Raw genomic sequence first — 19388 nt, forward strand, 5'->3', positions numbered from 1 at the left:
CCACTGCAGAGCCTCCAAAGACCCACTGCCATATTAGGATGGCTTGTGGGTTTTGAAATCTGTCCGCCGCTTTTCCGCAGTGGTCGCATTACGACCACGGCAGAAAAGCCCTAATATGGTGGCGGTGTCTAACAGACACCGCCAGCCATATTAGGATGGTGGGAAAGACATGCTTTTCCGCGGCGGCTTTTCCGCCGTGGAAAAGCATACGGACTTTCACTTCGGGGGCCCGTTGCGGGCCCCCTGGGTGAAGGGGGGCTGGGGAGTGCACATGGGGGGTACCTATGGTACCCCCCTGCATTTGCGTGCACAAAGCAGCAGGCACTGCGCGTGCCTGCCGCTTTGTGCATGCAAATGCGATGCGTGCATTTTTAGCCTTGCGGCGGGTGCAGCTTGAAGTGGCACCCGCCGCAATGTTAAAGATAGAGGATGTGACCGCTACCCTGGCGGTCACATCCTAATCTGCTCGGAGGGAACGCCGCAGCCCCTGCGGACGTTCCCTCCTCCTCAGGGGTGGCGGACGGACTCAAGTCCGTCCGCGATCATAATCGGGCCCTAACAGTTTAAAAACCGCAACTAAAAAACACGTTTTTCAAAACCAGGCTGATAAGTTAATAATCTAACCAAATCTTCAGGCTCACTTCTCATCATACCATAGCCTTCATTGGCTTTCAGTGGCGTAAAGAATAGCGATTTAAAAGCAGTGTAATTTCCTCTCATCCCTCTGAGATACTGGACCACAATACATCGGATCTGTAGCCAGGAGGTTTAAACTATCAAAATCAGAAGGTAAAGTAAAACAAAATTCTACTCTAGAAAAAGAAGTCATGCTTTTGGTTACCTAGGTACATATTTATGGAATGAGATGTCAAACACACTTAGACTAATTGCACACTAGAACTATAGAGTTCAATGTGCATCACCTCTTGCAGATTGTCAAACTGTATTGCAGCTCTGACCTTTAGGGCCAATATGGGATACTTTGAAGTGACATTTGATTTAGGTCATTTTTAATTATCTTTTCAGAGAGAACATTTTTCAAATCAATTGAGGTATAGGTTTAAATGTAGATATCCATGTTCGTATGTCCATGATTAAACCAAATTTGTAAAAACAAACCTTAGCATCAAGATATTCAAAGAGAAACTGAACATAGACCGCTTTAGTAAATTCTATGATGGCTAAACATCTTGGGGCAGATTTACAAGAACTGACGTATCTCTGCATAATAGCAGAGATGTGTCAGTTCAAATGTGCCACGCAAAAAAAACTGTGTGTCACCATGGATGCATCGCATTTACAATGCGGCGCACTGTGGCGCAAGGAATGACAGATGCGTCACGTATCTGTTGGCGTACTGGAGTCTTGTCGCATGCACGATGCAACTCCAGCAATGCTCAGGAATGCCTATTCCTAATCGCCTGCTTCAAGCAGGTGTAAGGTTTTGACGCAGTGGTGTCGTAGAAGTGACTCGTCACTTTTACAAGGCTTTCTTGCGTCAGAACGCCCACCCTGTGAGAAGTTGGCCTGATATATGATGCTCACTAGTTCTAGTGATCACCTTGTATCAGTCCAAACAACCCTTATGGTGATTGGTTGTAAGTCAACCTTATAGACCAGCTATCCTAATGGTAGCATGGACAGAGCAGTCTTAGGCTAAACTCTTTTGGCATGTGAAGCCAGCTGTTTTACCACATATAACCCCTTGAATACCAAGTGAAAGGACACCACACAGGTTGTTATGAAAATGAACAATATATTTATTAATAACAAACACCTCTGAACTCTTTATTAGATCAGAGGGCTAAGCACATGACAAGACTCTTAGGAAAAATACGTTTAAGTTGCACAAATTACAATGGTGCCCTAGGGGCACGTCAAACCATATACTAAGTAAGTGGGTTGAGAAAGTCGATAGAAGGAATAGAGCTGTCCAGAGGCTGTAGGATCGCTGGGACTACACTATCCTAACTTTAGGTAAGTAATAGGAGGCCCACGGGAACTCACACGCGAGATGCGTAACAAAGTCAGTGGACAGTACAAATTACGAAAAGGTAAGTATTAGACAGTTCCGACTAGCTAGGACTAAAACGACTGGAAATCTGGACACTAGGAGAGTCAATCTACCCTTGAGCACCAAAATGCTCTTGTTACCTCACCCACAGGCTGCTGGTGCATAGGTGTCAAAGTGTGTCGGGTTTCCGCGTTGAAGTCTATGGAGCCTTGAAGAAAGATGCTGCAGGTGACTAGGAGGAAGCTGTCCGGAGTGATCCAAGGGTGGATCAAGGAAGATGAAGACCTGAAAGCAGAGGGGACAAAGTTCAAAGTCACTAGCCAGTGACTGGAGTGGAACCAGGAAGGAACCAGATGCTGTCGTCGCGATCAGGTGAAGAGTGGACGCTTGACTCTGCAGCCACGTGGACCAGGCGGTGTCTTCGACAACCAGGATGGAGGCAAGAGCTGTCCCACGCAGGCTCTCGCTGTCGGCGGTGTTGGTTTCGGATTCGGTGTCAACAGGCCTTGGCAAAGGCAACCCACGCGGTGAGTGGAAAAGGCGTCTGGTGTGGACCAGAAGGGTCTGGGGTGCTTCTCCTTTGCAGGGAAGCAAGGGCCAGTCTGGAGCAACTAGACCAGTGGTGTAGATTTCAAGGATCGTCGTCTAGGAGGCCACTACCAGCCGGCAAGTGACCAGACAACGCGTCGAGCAGCAATCAAGCAAAAGGGCCCCACGTAGATCTCGTGGATGCTGGAGGGCTGATCTTCTGTGCCAAAGCTGCTCGGGCTGGGGCTTCTCAATTCCCAAAGCACTTCGTCGAGGATGCCTCTGAAGTCGTGCTGGAAGCGAAGTGCAGTTTCTTCAAGATGGTCGGTCCCACGTGTCTCGTCGCACCCACGGATCTCAGCTGTGCTGCAGATGTGAGTTGAGGTCGGAGAGGTCTGGAAGTCCGGGTCTCGTCGGGCTCTGAAGTCTGGATCCACCAGGGAAGACGACAAAGTGAACCGCTGGAACGCTTGATGGTGCCTGCTTGTGCAGGGTGGTCACTCCTTGGCCACAAGGGAGATTTTTTCAGTCTTCTGTGGAGCAGAACGTCGAAGTGCAGAGTTTCTTCTTGTAAAGTTTCAATTCAGGATAATCTAATTGGGAATGGGACCAGCTCCTACCTTTATTCTCCTAAAGGGGGCTGTACTATCACTAGGTCCCTCCTATGAGTGGGACCAGGAAGGGGGGTGGTTACACCCCCTATCCTTTGTCCGGTTTCGCGCCAGAGCTGGGGCTGGAGTGCCCCAGCAACTGGTTTGAGCCGGTGTATGCACAGGGCACCTTGTGTGCCCCAGGCATGTCTCATTCCTTTCAGGCCTGTCCTACCAAATACACAAAATCCTGTCTGGGGTGGTGCTAGCACCTCCCAAGGCAGGAAACCCTTTGTCCAGGCCTCCCTCGCTGGAAGGACTCCCAGCAGCAGGAGGTCAGACTCGTGTCTGTGGTGGCAGCATCCATTTTGTGATGCTGAGGCTTGAGTTAACTTTAACCGGGGTTCACAGTTACATACATGTTGTGTCCCTCTAAAAGGGTGGAATGCTACCCCCGTCGCCAGAACTGGCGAGGGGGTACTATTCCAATTTGTATGACACCTTACTCGACATGTTTTGATAATGCTATGCCAAAGTTAGCAATAACCGTGAGGATTATAATGCACTTCAGAGTATATGGTATAGCGTTATCATGGAAACAGCTAAAGGACTTGGTTCCGAAAGCTGCAGACAGGCTCAGCATATGCTAGAGCACCATCTCACATAATTCCAAGCACTCTGCCTCCAGGATTGTTAAGGCCTGCCATAGGAGTGACTTATAGGAGTATATGTGTCCATTTTAGGTTTAGATATAGGCATACTATATCTAAAGCAAAGGGTGATTACACCACCTTGCCCCAGCTGATTGATCAGCCAGTTGTGTCAGATTTGGACGGCCAGCCAGGGGTGGCATAATACATGCTGCAGCCCCTGGTAGGCCTTGGGTTCACTTATGCCCTGGGTACCTATGGTACACTGTACAAGGACTTACAAGAGTGACCCAATACCTTTTGGTAAATGCACCTAAAGTACATGGATGTCAATTTATAGAGAGAACAGCTAGGCTGTGGGTCTGATTAGCAGTCCCCCAGCCAGGGAAAGTCGTAAACCAGTGAAGCAAAAAGCAAAAATCTGGGGTGGCCATAGGATTTCAGACCCTACTCTCCTATACACCCTGCATACATAAAAACTGATGCAGGTATAATGTGACGCGGGGTTTTACAACTTGACTCATCTCCCTAGATGCGTCACATTGTGAATATGTCGAAACGTGGCGCATTGCTTATGCTGCTGCTGCGTCACAAATGTGACGCAACAGCGGCGTAAAATTGTCGCAAGTGGCTTGTAAATCCGCCGCCATATTCAGTTGAAAAGGCTACCTCACCCTCTCAGACTGGACAATAAAATACAGTTGCAAAGACTCAGAAGGTAACAAGATGGCAAGAGGTAACTCTGCCATCCTGCTGAGCTTCCTTTCTTTCCTGTCGGTCACTGCTTCCTGTCTTCTTCCTTCACTCTATTTCTGCTGTTGAGCACATCTTTGATGTCATTGGGTTTGAGAGCAGTTCAACAATGAAGTCTAATGCTCTATAAGTAATAAATACAGAAATGAACACATACATAAATAAATACAAAAAAATAAAAATATTTGACTTTCAAAAAAGATAAGGTCTACCCGAGTTAATCCTCTTTTCAGCCAGCCATGCCCAAATGAGGCAGAAATATATCTGGTGTTGTCTATTATTCCCTGGAGTAACGCTACATCTTAAAGTGTTTGGGGGCTTCTCCGTTTGAAGCGTGACGCATACAATTGGTTTTCTCTAATGAGAGTTTAGTGGACCACAACAAAAATTGATGCAATACAGCTCATAAGGCAAGTGCCCATTAACTAGCAATGCAATGTTGTATGTGTTCCTATTACAACTTTAGTGCTTAGATAAAAGAACAACCTTTAATCAGCCATGAGGGATGTCTAACCAGTATCACTTGGTGACATGTGATTTTGCAGGCTGAATAGCCTCTTCTGTCTACATAATATTCATTTATATCACAATGATGAAAGGTTTGCAGGAACAGCATGGCAATAAATGTTAGGGATAACCAGGGGTAGCAGGCACACCTATACCATGCCCTTTTCAGTTTTATTGGAACTATTTCTTTCTCTTCTTGGAGTCAGGGAACAAGACAGCAGTTATGAATAGAAGTAAACCGAACACTAGCTCTATTTACTTAATGTAGTGTCTGTTTTTCTATTGTTCTCAACCCTTAACAAATAGGGAGCTGTTGGGATGCTAAGGGCGTGAGAAGCCTATGATGTCATTGAACATTCTTTCAGGCTGAGTCTGCCAGCCCTAAGATGCCTGCTAGGTGACAGTGCACTTTATAAGCTTAATAAATAAACATTAAAAGGTGCATTATGTCACTTCACTGGCCCTCACATTTTGGAAAATTAAACATTGCTGACATTAGTATTGTCAAGGGTGCCAAGCTGTGATATCACAAAAATCATCCTTGTGAAAGTTTGGAGGAAAACACTTGACAGTTGGAATGCTGTTGCATTGTAGGTCTATTTTCGTTTATAGTTCAGATGCAATGACTAATACATTATTTATTTTGCATGCTTTTCCCAGCTCCTCCTACAATCAAGTCAACTGAGCCATCAGAGAGGTCTGTGGTGATATACAAGTCAACAACCCTGCAGTGCATCGCAAGTGGGATCCCAAGCCCTTCCATCACCTGGCTGAAAGACAGCAGGCCAGTCAACACAGCTGAGGGACATATTGGAGTAAGCGATTTACATAAGTAAATTTACAAACTACTGATATCAGAAGCTATTTCGGGGTATGGAACAAATAGCTTCCAGGAGTTGCTTTTAGTTCGGCCAGCTGTTGGAGCCACATATTTACACATTTTTTTGTAATAGCATTCTAACCAATGAGGTATTCATTTATGATTTTTTTTTTCAAAACTCTTTTTATTGATTCAGCAGATATATTAATAGCAGGCATACCTAAATAGTTACAACATACATTTGTCCAGATATTGATTGCCAAGCAGGTGGTTATTATATAGCAGAAAGTAAACCATTCAGGTCCATAAACGACAGTCCCAAACATTTTTAACCTCTGTGTCATATACTGCAAAACAAAACCCCGGTCATGCCCTCCAAGCACATCTATATACATCATCTCTAATGGAACAGCCTTACTACCCTGGGCTATATCTCTATATGGTTTCAACTTCCGCAGGGTGTGGCAGAGGTGGTTCCAATAAAAGGCCCCTAAAATCTGCCCATCGTTTCCATATTTTAAAGTGTTTCTGAGGGCACCCTTGCGCTTTAAAGAGGGGCTGCTCCTGACCCATACACCAATCAAGGGCCGCCCTCCAAGCACCCAATTTGGGTAGAGCGGATCCTTCCCTGCCCGCGCAATATCCATTTTATCTAGGGTAAGACCCAAGAACAATAAATGTCTTATATAGATGTTGCCCCCAATTTTGACTGATTTGTAGAAGCATGAGCCTAGGAGAAAGAGGTATAACCCAACCTAACACTTCAGATAAACAGCGGATGACCCCCCTCCAAAACCGGCCCAGTGCATCACAGCTCCAAGTTGTATGTAGTAGTGTATCCTCCTCGCTATCACATCTTAGGCACATGGGGCATTCTCTCCAGAGTCGATATCTAGTGAAATAGGTGCAGTGTAAATACTTGAGTTGAATAAGCCTGAGACGGGATGCAATTGCAGCATATCTGGGGGACTCCAGGGCTTCTCTCCAGTCGTCTCTGTCCAAGGGGCCCACGTCCGTCTGCCATTTATCCCGGAGGGGATCTAAAGTCATGGAAAAATTTGTCATTAACGTTTGGTAGATCTTTGCGGTTTTGTGATCACCTAAATCCCTCATAAAGACTTTGGCCGACTTTGGCCTCAATAGCATTGAATTCGGGAAAGGAGTCTAAATGTATAATATATGAGGAAATGGCATGTCTCAGTTGCAGATATTTGTAGAATTGAGCATGTAGCATGTCATATTCCTGCCTGAGGTCCTGTAAAGACTTCATTGTGGTGCCATACATAACATTGCCCAAAGTGGATATACCTATAGTGTCCCATTGTTTAAATCGTACTAATGAGGTCACTTGTGGCATAAGGACGCTCTGCCAGAGAGGGGTCTCCCCCATCAACCACCCCACCAGACCCCGTGAGTCTGTCCACACACCAAAGATAACTTGTGTAGCTGGCGACAGCTTACACTGCTCTCAGTGTATAGAGCATTCTGTGTGACAGCATATCACCCATCAGCCATTTCTTTACCCGATAGGCCCGGTCATTGCCAAAATCATATCACCAGTCATTTAAAACCAATAGGTGGGATGCAGCATGGTACGATTGGATATTGGGAGTTGCTATACCTCCACAATAGGTTGATTGAAAGTACGTCTTGATTGACACCCTAGCGACCTGATCATGCCACAAAAAGCGGCTTAACCTGGAGTTTAGCTGTTGAAACCAGGAGAGTGCTATCTGAAAGTGGTGGTTCTGTAGTTGGTATAGGAGACGAGGGAGGGACACCATTTTAAATATTGCGGACCTTCCCATTATAGAGAGGGGCATATGCGACCACGACTCCATCTGTCTGAGTGTGCAACCAGATGGGGGCAATATTTTTTTCCCATGATTTTCAGTCAGGTTGTGTCCAGCATCCCCTCCGCCATCCAGGTGCCCATGTCCGGACCCCCACTTGCAGGCCAGTGAATAGATTTCTTAGCGTTCATATACAAGCCAGTATGCTGGCCGAAAATCTGCATGATGGAGAGAATATGCAGTCTCGTCCGATGTGGATCTATAAGAAAAAACAGGACATCGACCACATCTGAAAGAAACAGGTTAGTATTAGATTCCTTACCTTAGAATATCCCCAGGCGTCAGACTGGATCCGGAAACTTTTGCGTAGCAGTACCCCTGCGCGTCGGTAGGCGTCATCTGCGGCTCCGCGTCCGTCGTCGGCGTATTTTGCGCCGAGATGACGTCGCCGGAGTACTTAGACGCCGCCCTCGCACGCTGACGTCAGTTCTTCTTTTTTCCGCGCCAGCAAGCGCAGATCCGGTAAAAGTGGTACCCCTTAGTCAATTTTTGACTAAACTTTTTCGATCATTTTTGATCCTTTTCGAAGTCTAACGACTCCAACCCTGCGCCGACTGCGACCGACTGATGTCGGTTACCGACCCCCATCGCTGGTGTCTTCATTGCCTGGGCCTCGACCACCACGACAAGACCTGCTCCGACTGCCGGGCCCTGAGGTCTAAAGCTAGGCGGGACTCGACTCGAGCTCCGGCAGTCGGCCCCGTGCCGCTTGAGGTCCCGGTCCGCGAGGAGGTCGAGGGACCGGTCGCAGGGTCGGAGCCACCACAGCTCCGAGAGTCGTCCTCGGTCTTCGGGCTCGAAGTCCTCAGGTAAGCACAAGAAGTCGAAGAGACGTCATCGCTCTTCCTCACGGCCATGAGGTCGCTCACTCCTCCGTCGGGCTCCACGGTGCCTTCGGGCCCAGCGGGTCAGGCGCTTCGGCCCGACGCCGCCGGGTGCTTCGGTCCCGACGCCGCCGGTGACTTCGGTCCCGGCGCCGCAGGCCCCCTCAGGATCCGGTCCGGATCCGGGTCGTCGCCGGTCGACCTTACAACCTCGCCGGCGCCGGCCCCCATGGTGTCACCTGGAGGTGGCGCCGTCCCCGATCCCTCCCTCGATTCGGGTCCGGCGCCGCTCTCAGCGCCAATGGGAGATTCTTTGGTCCTTTGGTCCTGAGTCTCAGGAGATGGGTGGCGAGGGGGATTGGGAGGGGTCTGAGGACCCTCTGGCACAGGAGTGCCAGTCCTATCAGGACTGGACAGGTGAGCTAGGGGAGGCCAGTGGTCTTGGCACCTCGCCGGACACTGGTTTTGTCTCCCCTCCTAGCGTGGCTACGGAGGAGGGGGCTGCCTATAGTGTGGTGCTGACGTGGGCAGCCAAGGCCTTGGGCCTGGAGCTCCCCGTCGCGGCCGTGAGGACTAACCTCCTCACTGAGGTCTTTAAACCGCAGGCAAGTTCGGCCGAGCCTCTGCTGCTGTTTAATAAGGCCTTGTCTGACGTTCTTCTGGGCACTTGGTCCAAACCCGCTACAGGTCAGCCTGTAGATAGGAATGTCGCCAGACGCCACCGCCCGGCTCCGGGCGACCCTTGCTTCCTGTCCACCCACCCCACCCCCGAGAGCCTGGTTATCCAGGCCTCTAACTCCCAGACCACATTCCCAACGGCAACCCCTCGATCGGGAATCCAAGAGGTACGAGCAATACGGGAAAAAGGTATTCTCCTCCCTGAGTTTAGGGCTGCGGTCAGTCAACACCGCGTGCCTCTTGGGCCGTTACACCCACTCTCTGTGGGACACGGTCGCGGACGTGCTGCCACAATGTCCAATGGAGGTCCAGACTAAACTCACCCAAGCCCTTGCAGAGGGTTGAGATGCGGCACGGTACTCCATCCGGTGTGAGCTGGATACCACGAACTCAATGGGCAGAGCGATGGCAACGACGGTGGCAATTCCTCGCCACGCCTGGTTGAGGTCCGCCAACTTTTCGGCTGATGTCCAAAACACCCTTATGGACATGCCGTTTGATGGCCGTCGCCTTTTTGGCGACAAGGCAGATCATACGCTTGAGCACTTTAAGGACTCCAGGGCTACAGCCAAGTCCTTGGGCCTCTCGGCCCTGCGCCAGCAAATGGCTGCTTTTCGCTCTTTTCGTGGCCAACAAAGAGGCGCCCCCACATGTCCTGCCAGCCACGGGCCGCAGACTACCATCCAGCATGGTGGCGGACGTGGAAACCGTTGTGGCGGCGGTCGGGGACAACGGCGAGGCCAGTCCACACCTGCCCCTGCAGCATCCGCCTCAAAACCTTCCTAGTCCAAGCTTTCAGGCCCATGTGACTCCAGTGGGGGGCAGGGTTTGCCATCACCACCTCCACTGGCGCACTGTCACATCGGACAGGTGGGTGCTGCAAATCGTCCAAAGGGGCTACTCCCTCCCCTTCGAGGTGACCCCTCCAGCCATGCCACCGCAGTACCACCGCGTGTCGGGGGATCACTTGACACTTCTACAAGAGGAAGTTACGGCCCTCTTGGCCAAGGGGGCCATCAAGCGCGTTCCTGGGCCAGAAGTAGTGTGTGGTTGTTACTCCCACTACTTTCTGGTACCCAAGAAGGGCACAGGGGGCCTACGCCCTATCTTGGACCTGCGGAATGTCAACAGCTTCCTCCGGCAGGAGAAGTTCAAGATGCTGACACTAGCTCAGGTCCTAGCTGCCTTGGACCCAGGGGACTGGATGGTAGCGTTGGACTTGCAGGACGCTTATTTTCATATCCCCGTCCTGCCGGCCCACCGGCATTACCTGCGGTTCACGGTAAGCCACGAGCACTTTCAGTTTACCGTGCTCCCCTTCTGCCTTACCAGCGCCCCACGGGTGTTCACGAAAGTGATGGCGGTGGTCGCAGCTCATCCGCGCAGGTTAGGGGTTTCAGTCTTCCCATACCTCGACGACTGGTTGTTGAAGGCGGGCTCGCCTCAGACAGTCGTCAGCCACCTCCAGACTACGGCCAACCTCCTGCACCTGCTGGGGTTCTCCATCAATGTGCCGAAGTCACACCTGTGTCCCTCCCAGAAGTTCCTCTTCATCGGAGCAGTTCTGGACCCGGCGCAGTTTCCGGTTTATCCTCCCGAGCAGCTGGTTCGGGATATTCAGGCTCTGATTCCGACCTTTCAGCCGTTATCCTGAGTCTCGGTCAGGTTGACGCTGCGGCTTCTGGGGCTGATGGCCTCCTGCATCCTTCTGGTGCATCACGCCAGGTGGCGGATGCGGGCTCTGCAGTGGGACCTGAAGTTTCAGTGGCCCCAGCATCAGGGCAACTTGTCCAACCATGTCTTGATCTCGGAGGGCACTGCAAGACAGTTGCAGTGGTGGCTCATGGACCGCGATTGGGTCAGCGGCAGATCCCTCTCCCTACCCCAACTGGAGCACGTAGTTGTGACGGACGCGTCCCTCCAGGGCTGGGGAGGCCACATGGGAGAGGCGGAGATCAGAGGCCTCTGGTCTCCGGCGGAGTCCCAGCTCCACATCAACCTTTTGGAGCTGCAGGCGGTCCGGCTTGCACTGAAGGCATTCCTCCCCTCTGTCCGGGGGAGTGTAGTGTAGGTGTTCACGGACAACACCACTGCCATGTGATACTGCAACAAACAGGGCGGGGTGGGGTCGTGGATCCTATGCCAGGAGGCTCTGCTCCTCTGGCAGTGGCTGAAACATTATGGCGTGACCCTGATGGTTAAACACCTGGCAGGTACCCTGAACGCCAGGGTGGACGAACTCAGCCATCAGTGCATGATGGATCACGAATGGCGTATGAACTCGGATGTGGCGCAAGGCCTTGGTTAGATCTTTTCGCCACAGAAGAGAACGTGCAATGTCATCAGTTCTGCGCGTTGGAATTTCCAAGGCGGCAATTGCTCGGAGACGCTTTTCGGCGCGAGTGAAGCTGCGGTCTGTTGTACACCTTTCCGCCGATACCACTTCTGCCCAGTGTGCTGAATAAGATCAGGCGTGACCTGGCCCAAGTTATCCTTGTGGCTCCGGACTGGACACGAAGATACTGGTATCCCAAGCTACTCAGCATGTCTGTCCCCGATTCGTCTGCCTCTTCAGGAGGACCTTCTGTCGCAGCACCAGGGGACGGTCCTCCACCCAAACCTGTCCAGTCTCCACCTCCATGCTTGGAGTTTAAGCGGCGACAGTTGAGGCCATTTGACTTGCCTCCTGAAGTTTGTGATGTGATTCTGGCAGCCAGGCGTCCCTCTACAAAGTCGGTATACACCTGCAGGTGGAACAAGCTTGTGGCATGGTGCACAGCAAAGGCTGTGGATCCCCTTTCTGCCCCTCTTTCTGAGGTTCTCCTCTTCCTTCTTTCTCTTGCACAGCAGGGCTCCGCCTTCTTAAGGCTACCAGATCAGCCTTCTTTGTTCAAGTCCCCGGTTGTTAATAGGTTCTTGAAGGGCATCACTCATATGTTCCCCCCTGTTGCTTTTGTGATGCCTCAGTGGGACTTGAACCTTGTACTTACTTTTCTGATGTGCGCTCCCTTCGAGCCACTTCATAACTGTCCTCTCCGTCTTCTTACCCTTAAGACTGCTTTCCTGGTTGCCATCACCTCTGCCAGGAGAGTGAGTGAGCTCCAGGCTCTTTCATCCAAGTCTCCCTTCCTTTCTGTCCATCTGGACAAGGTTGTGTCGCGGACAAGACCTTCTTTCCTGCCCAAGGTAGTCACGGCCTTCCACATCGGGCAGTCCATCACTTTGCCCACCTTCTTTCCGCCTCCGCATCCCTCTAAAGAGGAAGAGCGGCTCCACCGTCTTGACCCAAAACGTGTGCTCTCTTTCTATTTGGATCGCATATGCCAGTTCCCGGTGGATGACCAACTCTTTGTTGGTTACGTGGGCACTAAGAAGGGACGGGACGTGCACAAACGGATCATCTCTCGGTGGGTCGTCTTGTGCATCAAGGCATGCTACTCTTTAGCTAAGAAGGAGCCTCCTGTTGGACTGCGGGCCCATTCCACTGGGGCCACGGCGGCTACTACTGCCCTGGGCCGGGGAGTCCCCTTGCAGGACATCTGTCAGGCAGCTACGGGGGCCTTGCTGCACACGTTCGCAAGACACTAATGCCTGGACAGCCAAGTCCAGAGAGGTGGCTTCTTTGGCCGTTCCGTCCTCCAGGACTTTCTGGTGTGATTATTGGTTCGCAGACCCACCACCGGGGTTGGTATTGCTGGGGTATCTATTCTAAGGTAAGGAATCTAATACTAACCTGTTTCTTTCAGATGCACAAGTTACTTACCTTCGGTAACAATATATCTGTAAGAAACAGTAGTTAGTATTAGATTCCTTACCGCCCCACCCATCTTCCCCGTTCTGCGAACCGATACCTAGGGTTAAGGTCATCCCCTTTCAGGGACCTAGTTTCATGGCACCAGTGTTGGTTTTTATCATGGCTCTGCATTTCTTGCGCGGAAAAGCTGTGTATAAGAACTGACTTCAGCGTGCGAGGGCGGCGTCTAAGTACTCCGGCGACGTCATCCCGGCGCCAACGACACCGACGACGGACGCGAAGCCGCAGACGACGCCTACCTACGCGCAGGGGTACTGCTTCGCACAAGTTTCCGGATCCAGTCTGACGCCTGGGGATATTCTAAGGTAAGGAATCTAATACTAACTACTGTTTCTTACAGATATATCGTTACCAAAGGTAAGTAACTTGTGCATACAGAGCGATCCGATCCGAAACCCCACCCCCGATCATTCAAAGCTGTTACCTGTGCGTTGATACGAACCCATGCAACTAATGTTTCCATAGCTAAGGCAAATAAATATGAGGAGAGGGGGCAACCCTGATAAGTACCACATCCTATAGAGTAGGGATTCGGATACAGCATCAGCTATTCTGACCGAGGCCGAAAGGTCAGTATATAAGAGTTTAATATAGGACATAAGGCGTTGGCCTATGTTTAGGCGTTGCAAAAGAGCAAACAGATAAGCCCATCCCAACTAGTCGAATGCTCTGTCAATGTCTGCTAAGAGCAGGGACGCCGGGCCCCCGAGGTGATCAACGGCTGCAACCGCATTGTGCACCCATCGGATGTTGTTTAGCTGGTAGGCCGATGGGGCATAAAGCCGGCCGGATCCGGGTGAACCATTTCTGGCATATAGGGGAGAATACGATTGGCCAAGGCTTTGGCCTATAAAGTTGCCTCAATGTTCAACATTGAAATAGGGCGATATGAGTAGATTTGATGTGGAGGCCTGCCCGGCTTGGGGAAGACCGTGATTTCAGCATGCCGCCAGTCCAGAAAGAGTTTTTCCGTCCTCAAGGGGAGTGAGCTGATTATTGACTCTGCAATTGATCTAAGTGTAGCATTAATTTATTTAAACACTATGCCAAGAAAAACAATGCTTTCTTACCTCTTCCAAAATTACCTTAATTTTTTCCTCACTATGACAGTGACCAATGTGGAACCTTTTATCTCTGAGCATGAAGTTATTCATAACAAATACTCCCCCCAACCGATTACCTCACTGCTCAGGTCAGCAAGGGACTGAACACTTTGGGCCACTTGTTATAGTTAAAATCAAATGGAAGAAGGGGTATTTCTTCTGACACCTGAGCCCAGCAACATTGAATGAAGTTCCATTTGGTTAGTTGAACTCTCAATGCCCAGATTCTGAATTGCCTGGTGATTGTACATTGATCTCCTCGTGTCCACCTCAATATATAAATCAACACTGGCCTAATATGTCCACTTGCGAGGGCCCAGAATCTCTAGGAATGCAGTTGCATAAAGCATTTATTTTAGTATTGTGATTCATAACACACTGACCTCCTGCAAGAGTAGGTGGGGCCCCAGTGCTTAATTTGTAATGCCCCTGCCAGTGCTGCCAATGATACTACCACCAAAGCACCTAGCCATCGCACTCCTACAACTGCGACAATTCAGACTATTTCAGGCCATACAACGCTATAATAATGGTGTGAGAGGCTAATATTATTCATTTTCAATGCGGTTTGACTTAATAAGCATAGTTGTTGCACTTATCTCAGAAGTAGACAGACAGCACCATGTGGTGGACTGTCACTAGAGCCGATGCTGGCAATTAAGTGCCGGTGCCGAGCACCGGAAACCACCTGCTCCAATTAGGCACTGAGGGGATCCTCAGGCTGAGTGGACAGCATAACAAAGGGCAGAAACTGAAATTATGTTACCTGGCCAGCACATGCCTAAGTGGTTGGGGTGCTGCTGATGGCAGTGCACAGTCATACATAAAGGAAACAATTTGGAGGGGGGGGGGATGACAGAGAATGCCTACATTGTTGGCCTTCTCAGAAACAAAGTTACGTCGGTCTGTGACTTTATTGTTAGCGGCATTAGAAGCAAGCTTCGGCAGAACCAAAAGGCCTGGTCTGGGTACGCCTATGCAATGTTAACTTTTTTTTCTATTGCCAGTGTATAAATGGAAAATTTAAAAAAGAAGAAAGAAAAAGAAAACACCACCAACTAAGTGTGGCAGTCATTTGCTTACATTAAAACTTTTAGATTAAAAAAAATAATCACTGCATATATTATTTAATGTAACAGTATGGGTGTTTCCTAGCTGCCAGGAGTATTTAGAGGCGAGTTTACATGCACATCCCAGAAAAATATGATTCTGATTTGCAAAAAGGAAAGGTTCGTTTGGATACATACTTTAAATGGAAAAGAATGGTTAAAAAAAAAGGAAAACGGATTGGAAAAGTAAAGTATTGTCCCTCTATCCCTGGCACAGAATTGGACTTCTATTTTGCCGTTGTGCACAAGGGATCTCCCACAATGCTGTCACTCAGAGTGCTAGAAAGTTAATGTCTCATGCTGTATGCTGTGTTGGGTGGAAGCACAATATGAAGGACAGGTGAACAGACCAATGGATTAAGATTGATGACAAAACCTCTTACATAAGCATGATGTATATAAGTTTTATGTCTTCTTATAAAACTAGCTATTTGTATTATTTTGTGTGCTATTCAGAAGCAGTTTCTGGTACAAACTACCTACTAATCAAAGTCTTACTTAAATATCAGGCATAACTCTCTCCCATTTCTCTTGTTCTGGAGTAGTTGGAATCCTCAGGGCGTGTTTTGAAGATTGCAAAAGCATTGCTGGAAGATGCTGGAAGGTACACCTGTGTGGCAACCAATGCTGCTGGAGAAGCCCAGCAACATATCCAGCTGCATGTACATGGTAACACCTTTTCCTATCCATTTGGTCACTCCCTAGAATTCCTTGACTGTGGAGTGCACACTTCAGTGAATCCTTGAAAGCCTAAGTGGAGTTTTTATAACATTATATTCAATTTGTAATCAGGTGGTTATGCCATGTAGCTGAAAGTCTTATTCTTATAATGAAAGACTTTTGGGCCAGATTTACAAAACAAGTTTGCAGTCACAAACCCAGAGATTGGCTTTTTTTGCATGTTTGAAACCCATGTTGCAAGTCTGTAATGCATTCTACCTTATAAAATAGGTTTAGCAACCTATAAAACACAATTAAAAAGAGATGTGAAAGGGGCGTTTCTTCCCAATTGCAATTCAGTTTTGTGCGTATCAACTGTTTGCAATCGCAATTACAGTTCCAATCTATTGTTACCGACACTTCAATGGGGGTGGGAACTAATGCGCACGGAAACAGTGTTCCTTTGGAAAGGCTTCCCCTTTGTGAATGGTGTTGGCACCCTCAGAGGAATCAGGATAATAGCTTGCTCCCCCAAAGTTTCCCCAAATGGGAAGCTTTTATCTTTTCTAAAAGCAGCATTGGTTCCTTTAAAGAACATGGACTGCTTTAAAAAAAAAAAAATCTCAACTGAAAATAAAAACACAAGGATGGTGGTCCGATGTTCTTTGGAGGCCGCCATTCTTGTGTTTGTAGCCAATTACACTGAGTCGCAAATAACAACCTGCCTAATTAATGTACAAAAGGCAGTTCTGCGACCCCCAGTTACTTTTCGGTATGTGATCTGACCTATTAGTACATTGATCATATCGCAAAATTAAGGACTGCTCCAAGAAAGCCAGTACACAATTTCCCTCCACTTTTTGCTAAATCTGGACATGGTTCAATAGCAAAGGAATACAGCTATGCTAAGCATATTTCTGTTTGCCACATTGACCAAAGAACTATCAACACATGGCTAAAACTTGCGACATTACAAATGACATCACTGGAGATATCAAATATCACATCGCCATTGACATCATCAATTGCGTCACAGAAGCCTTTTAACCACAGTCAAAGTCCTATTTCACTGCACTTAGCACTTGGCTGTACCTAGGAATCTTAACACTGGAAATGACTTTGGACGTACCCTTTACTGAAAACGATTCTGAGGCGAGAAGCTGGTCCAGGCAGCCTTAATCAAGCCCTGTATTCAGTTATTTTATACCATTTCTTTTATACCAAGAGGCCGCTGTGTTTGGTCTACAACTGTGCCCATTGGGCTATAAGTGCATGCCTGAACTTTAGACCAGGCCCCCCACAAAAGCTCGGGATTCATCATCCCTACTCCCATGGTCCACTGAGCTTACATTAAAGCCAGGAGCAGCAGAATTACACCAGAATATTTTTGAAAAATATATGGTGTCCTAAATACAGTTTACAAAAATATCTCCACATTTAATTTGCTAATAGAAAATCAGCATCTACTGTTTTTGTAAACTATATTTTGAACACAATATTCGTGTCAGATAATATTTAGACATATAACCATGGTAATCAGCACCTGTTTCAGGCCCTGGTCATCAGCCGCACCCTTCAGTTAAGACCCTACCCCAGGAACCCAGTGGTCATGCCTCATGCTTTTAGTGAGTAGCAATCTTTATCACTGCAACCAAAAGACTCTCACAGTGCCACTTCTCAGTGAACAACAAACATTCTGGTCAACCTCTTGACGGAAGACATAAGCTGGAGCACAACACTCAACATTAACACACCATCGCCGCTGTTTCTATATCAATCGAGTATTGCACAGTTGTCTTTTTACCGATACCCAAACATTGACATTTTAACTATTGGAATATGTTTCCTTGATCCCTATCCCCTTCTCAATTCTTCTTTAGGCACCTTACGTAAAAGCGTTTAGATAAAGAATGGCCCTTGCACAAATATTGCTATTGTTAGCACACTGAACTAGCCCTTAGAGGATGTATTTACTAAGCTGCTATGCAATACTGAATAGTGTTGGACAACTGAAGCTAGCAAGCAACCAGGGCTTAAGTCCATTTCCCCAGGACCTAAGTTTCTCGTCTACACTGAATGCACTGCCAAAATCTTGCACAGGTACCTAACTCATCAGAATTTTTTACATCTAATTACCTCAAGAGGAATAATCTATGTCTGATCTAAAGACCAAAGATTTCGCCAACTCAATGTATTTGATAATAATTACTGATCATTGCTCTGTCTATTTTAACACAAGGAACAAATGTTTTATTAAGAAATGCTCTTCAACTTTTTAATTATGAATCTTGCTGCTATGCTTAAATTGTAATGTTTTTATTAACCAAACAATACATTATTGCCTTACTTACTTACTTACTCATGCTTTTTAGTGCAGGACTTGCAGAGTCTAACCTCTAAAGTCCTCAGCATGGTCTTAATGCACTCCACATGACATGATGTTCAGCTGTGGGCTGTGACTGTTGGGCCTGTCTTTTGACAAGACCCTTCATTTAAAACCACTTCCTCTGCAATCTACTGGGCATGTCCTACACTAACCCCAGCAGACCTTGGACACAGGCCCTATGCTCTGCCTCTTTGCCCCCAATCTGGTCAAGTCATCTTATTGATTATGTCATGGCTAATTTTATTTGTAACCTTAACATCTGATCAACTGGGGATTTCAGAGAGATTTTGTTTTAATAAGTAGCATTTTTGCTGTAGCGGCGAGCATACATTTCTATGGGACTTAAAATGTGCAGTGGTTCGTTTGAATTGCTCCAGTAACTTTGCCCCATTTCTCCTTCACCAATCTGAACAGAGTTTGGACTGAAGATGAATGAGCCATGCATCTGCCAAAGTGCAAGCAGATTTGCCAAATGGTAGTAAAATATTTGTGAAAACAGTACATGCATTTCTTTCTTAAAGTTCACCCATGCCATAACTAGATAGTTGTTAAGCCTGGCCTGCAAGGGTGTAAAGGTTCATGTTAAATGGAAGAAATAAAACATAATGACTGGGGTGAACATTCCAAACGAAGGCCAGTCTGTTTGTAGACTGAATTTCTTTATATGAGTGAGGCTTGTTTGCCTATTGGACTAACATTCCAATAAACACTAATGGCCCATGGAGGGTAGTAGTGCAGTATGGTCCCTGAGACATTTTCCTAACTAAACAGACTGAGCCAGCAGATCTCTGCGAGCATGAAGCCCGGGTCAACAGGCAGACTCTTTTGGGTCAGTGAACTGCCATGAACTCAGAGACCTGTTATATCAGTGATTAACTTTCAGTTTCTCCCCATCTTCCAGAGTTTCAATACACAAAAAAGACATCCCTAAACCCAAGTACAGACATTTTAACCTTAAAATAGTGCATTATAAAGCATCATTAGTAATATACAAAGTGTATGTATGTTAGATTTTGTATTTGTAACAGGTTTTGTAATGCATCGTGGCATTTCAGTAGATGTCAGTTTGTATGACTAAGTCTAAAATTACTGACATGTA

The 19388-nt window shown here is 47.8% G+C and overlaps 1 protein-coding gene across 1 annotated transcript in view; it reads left to right on the top strand.

Annotated features, from left to right (window-relative positions):
• Positions 1-19388, top strand: part of HMCN1 (hemicentin 1) — a 1183532-nt gene that overhangs the window by 628384 nt on the left and 535760 nt on the right. The window contains exons 35-36 of the mRNA XM_086956029.1: positions 5703-5857; positions 15789-15912. Coding sequence (XP_086812155.1) covers positions 5703-5857; positions 15789-15912 — 279 coding nt within the window. The remainder of the gene's footprint in view (positions 1-5702; positions 5858-15788; positions 15913-19388) is intronic.

Source organism: Lissotriton vulgaris, chromosome 1_1, assembly GCF_964263255.1.
Source record: "Lissotriton vulgaris chromosome 1_1, aLisVul1.2, whole genome shotgun sequence".
NCBI lineage: Eukaryota > Metazoa > Chordata > Amphibia > Caudata > Salamandridae > Lissotriton > Lissotriton vulgaris.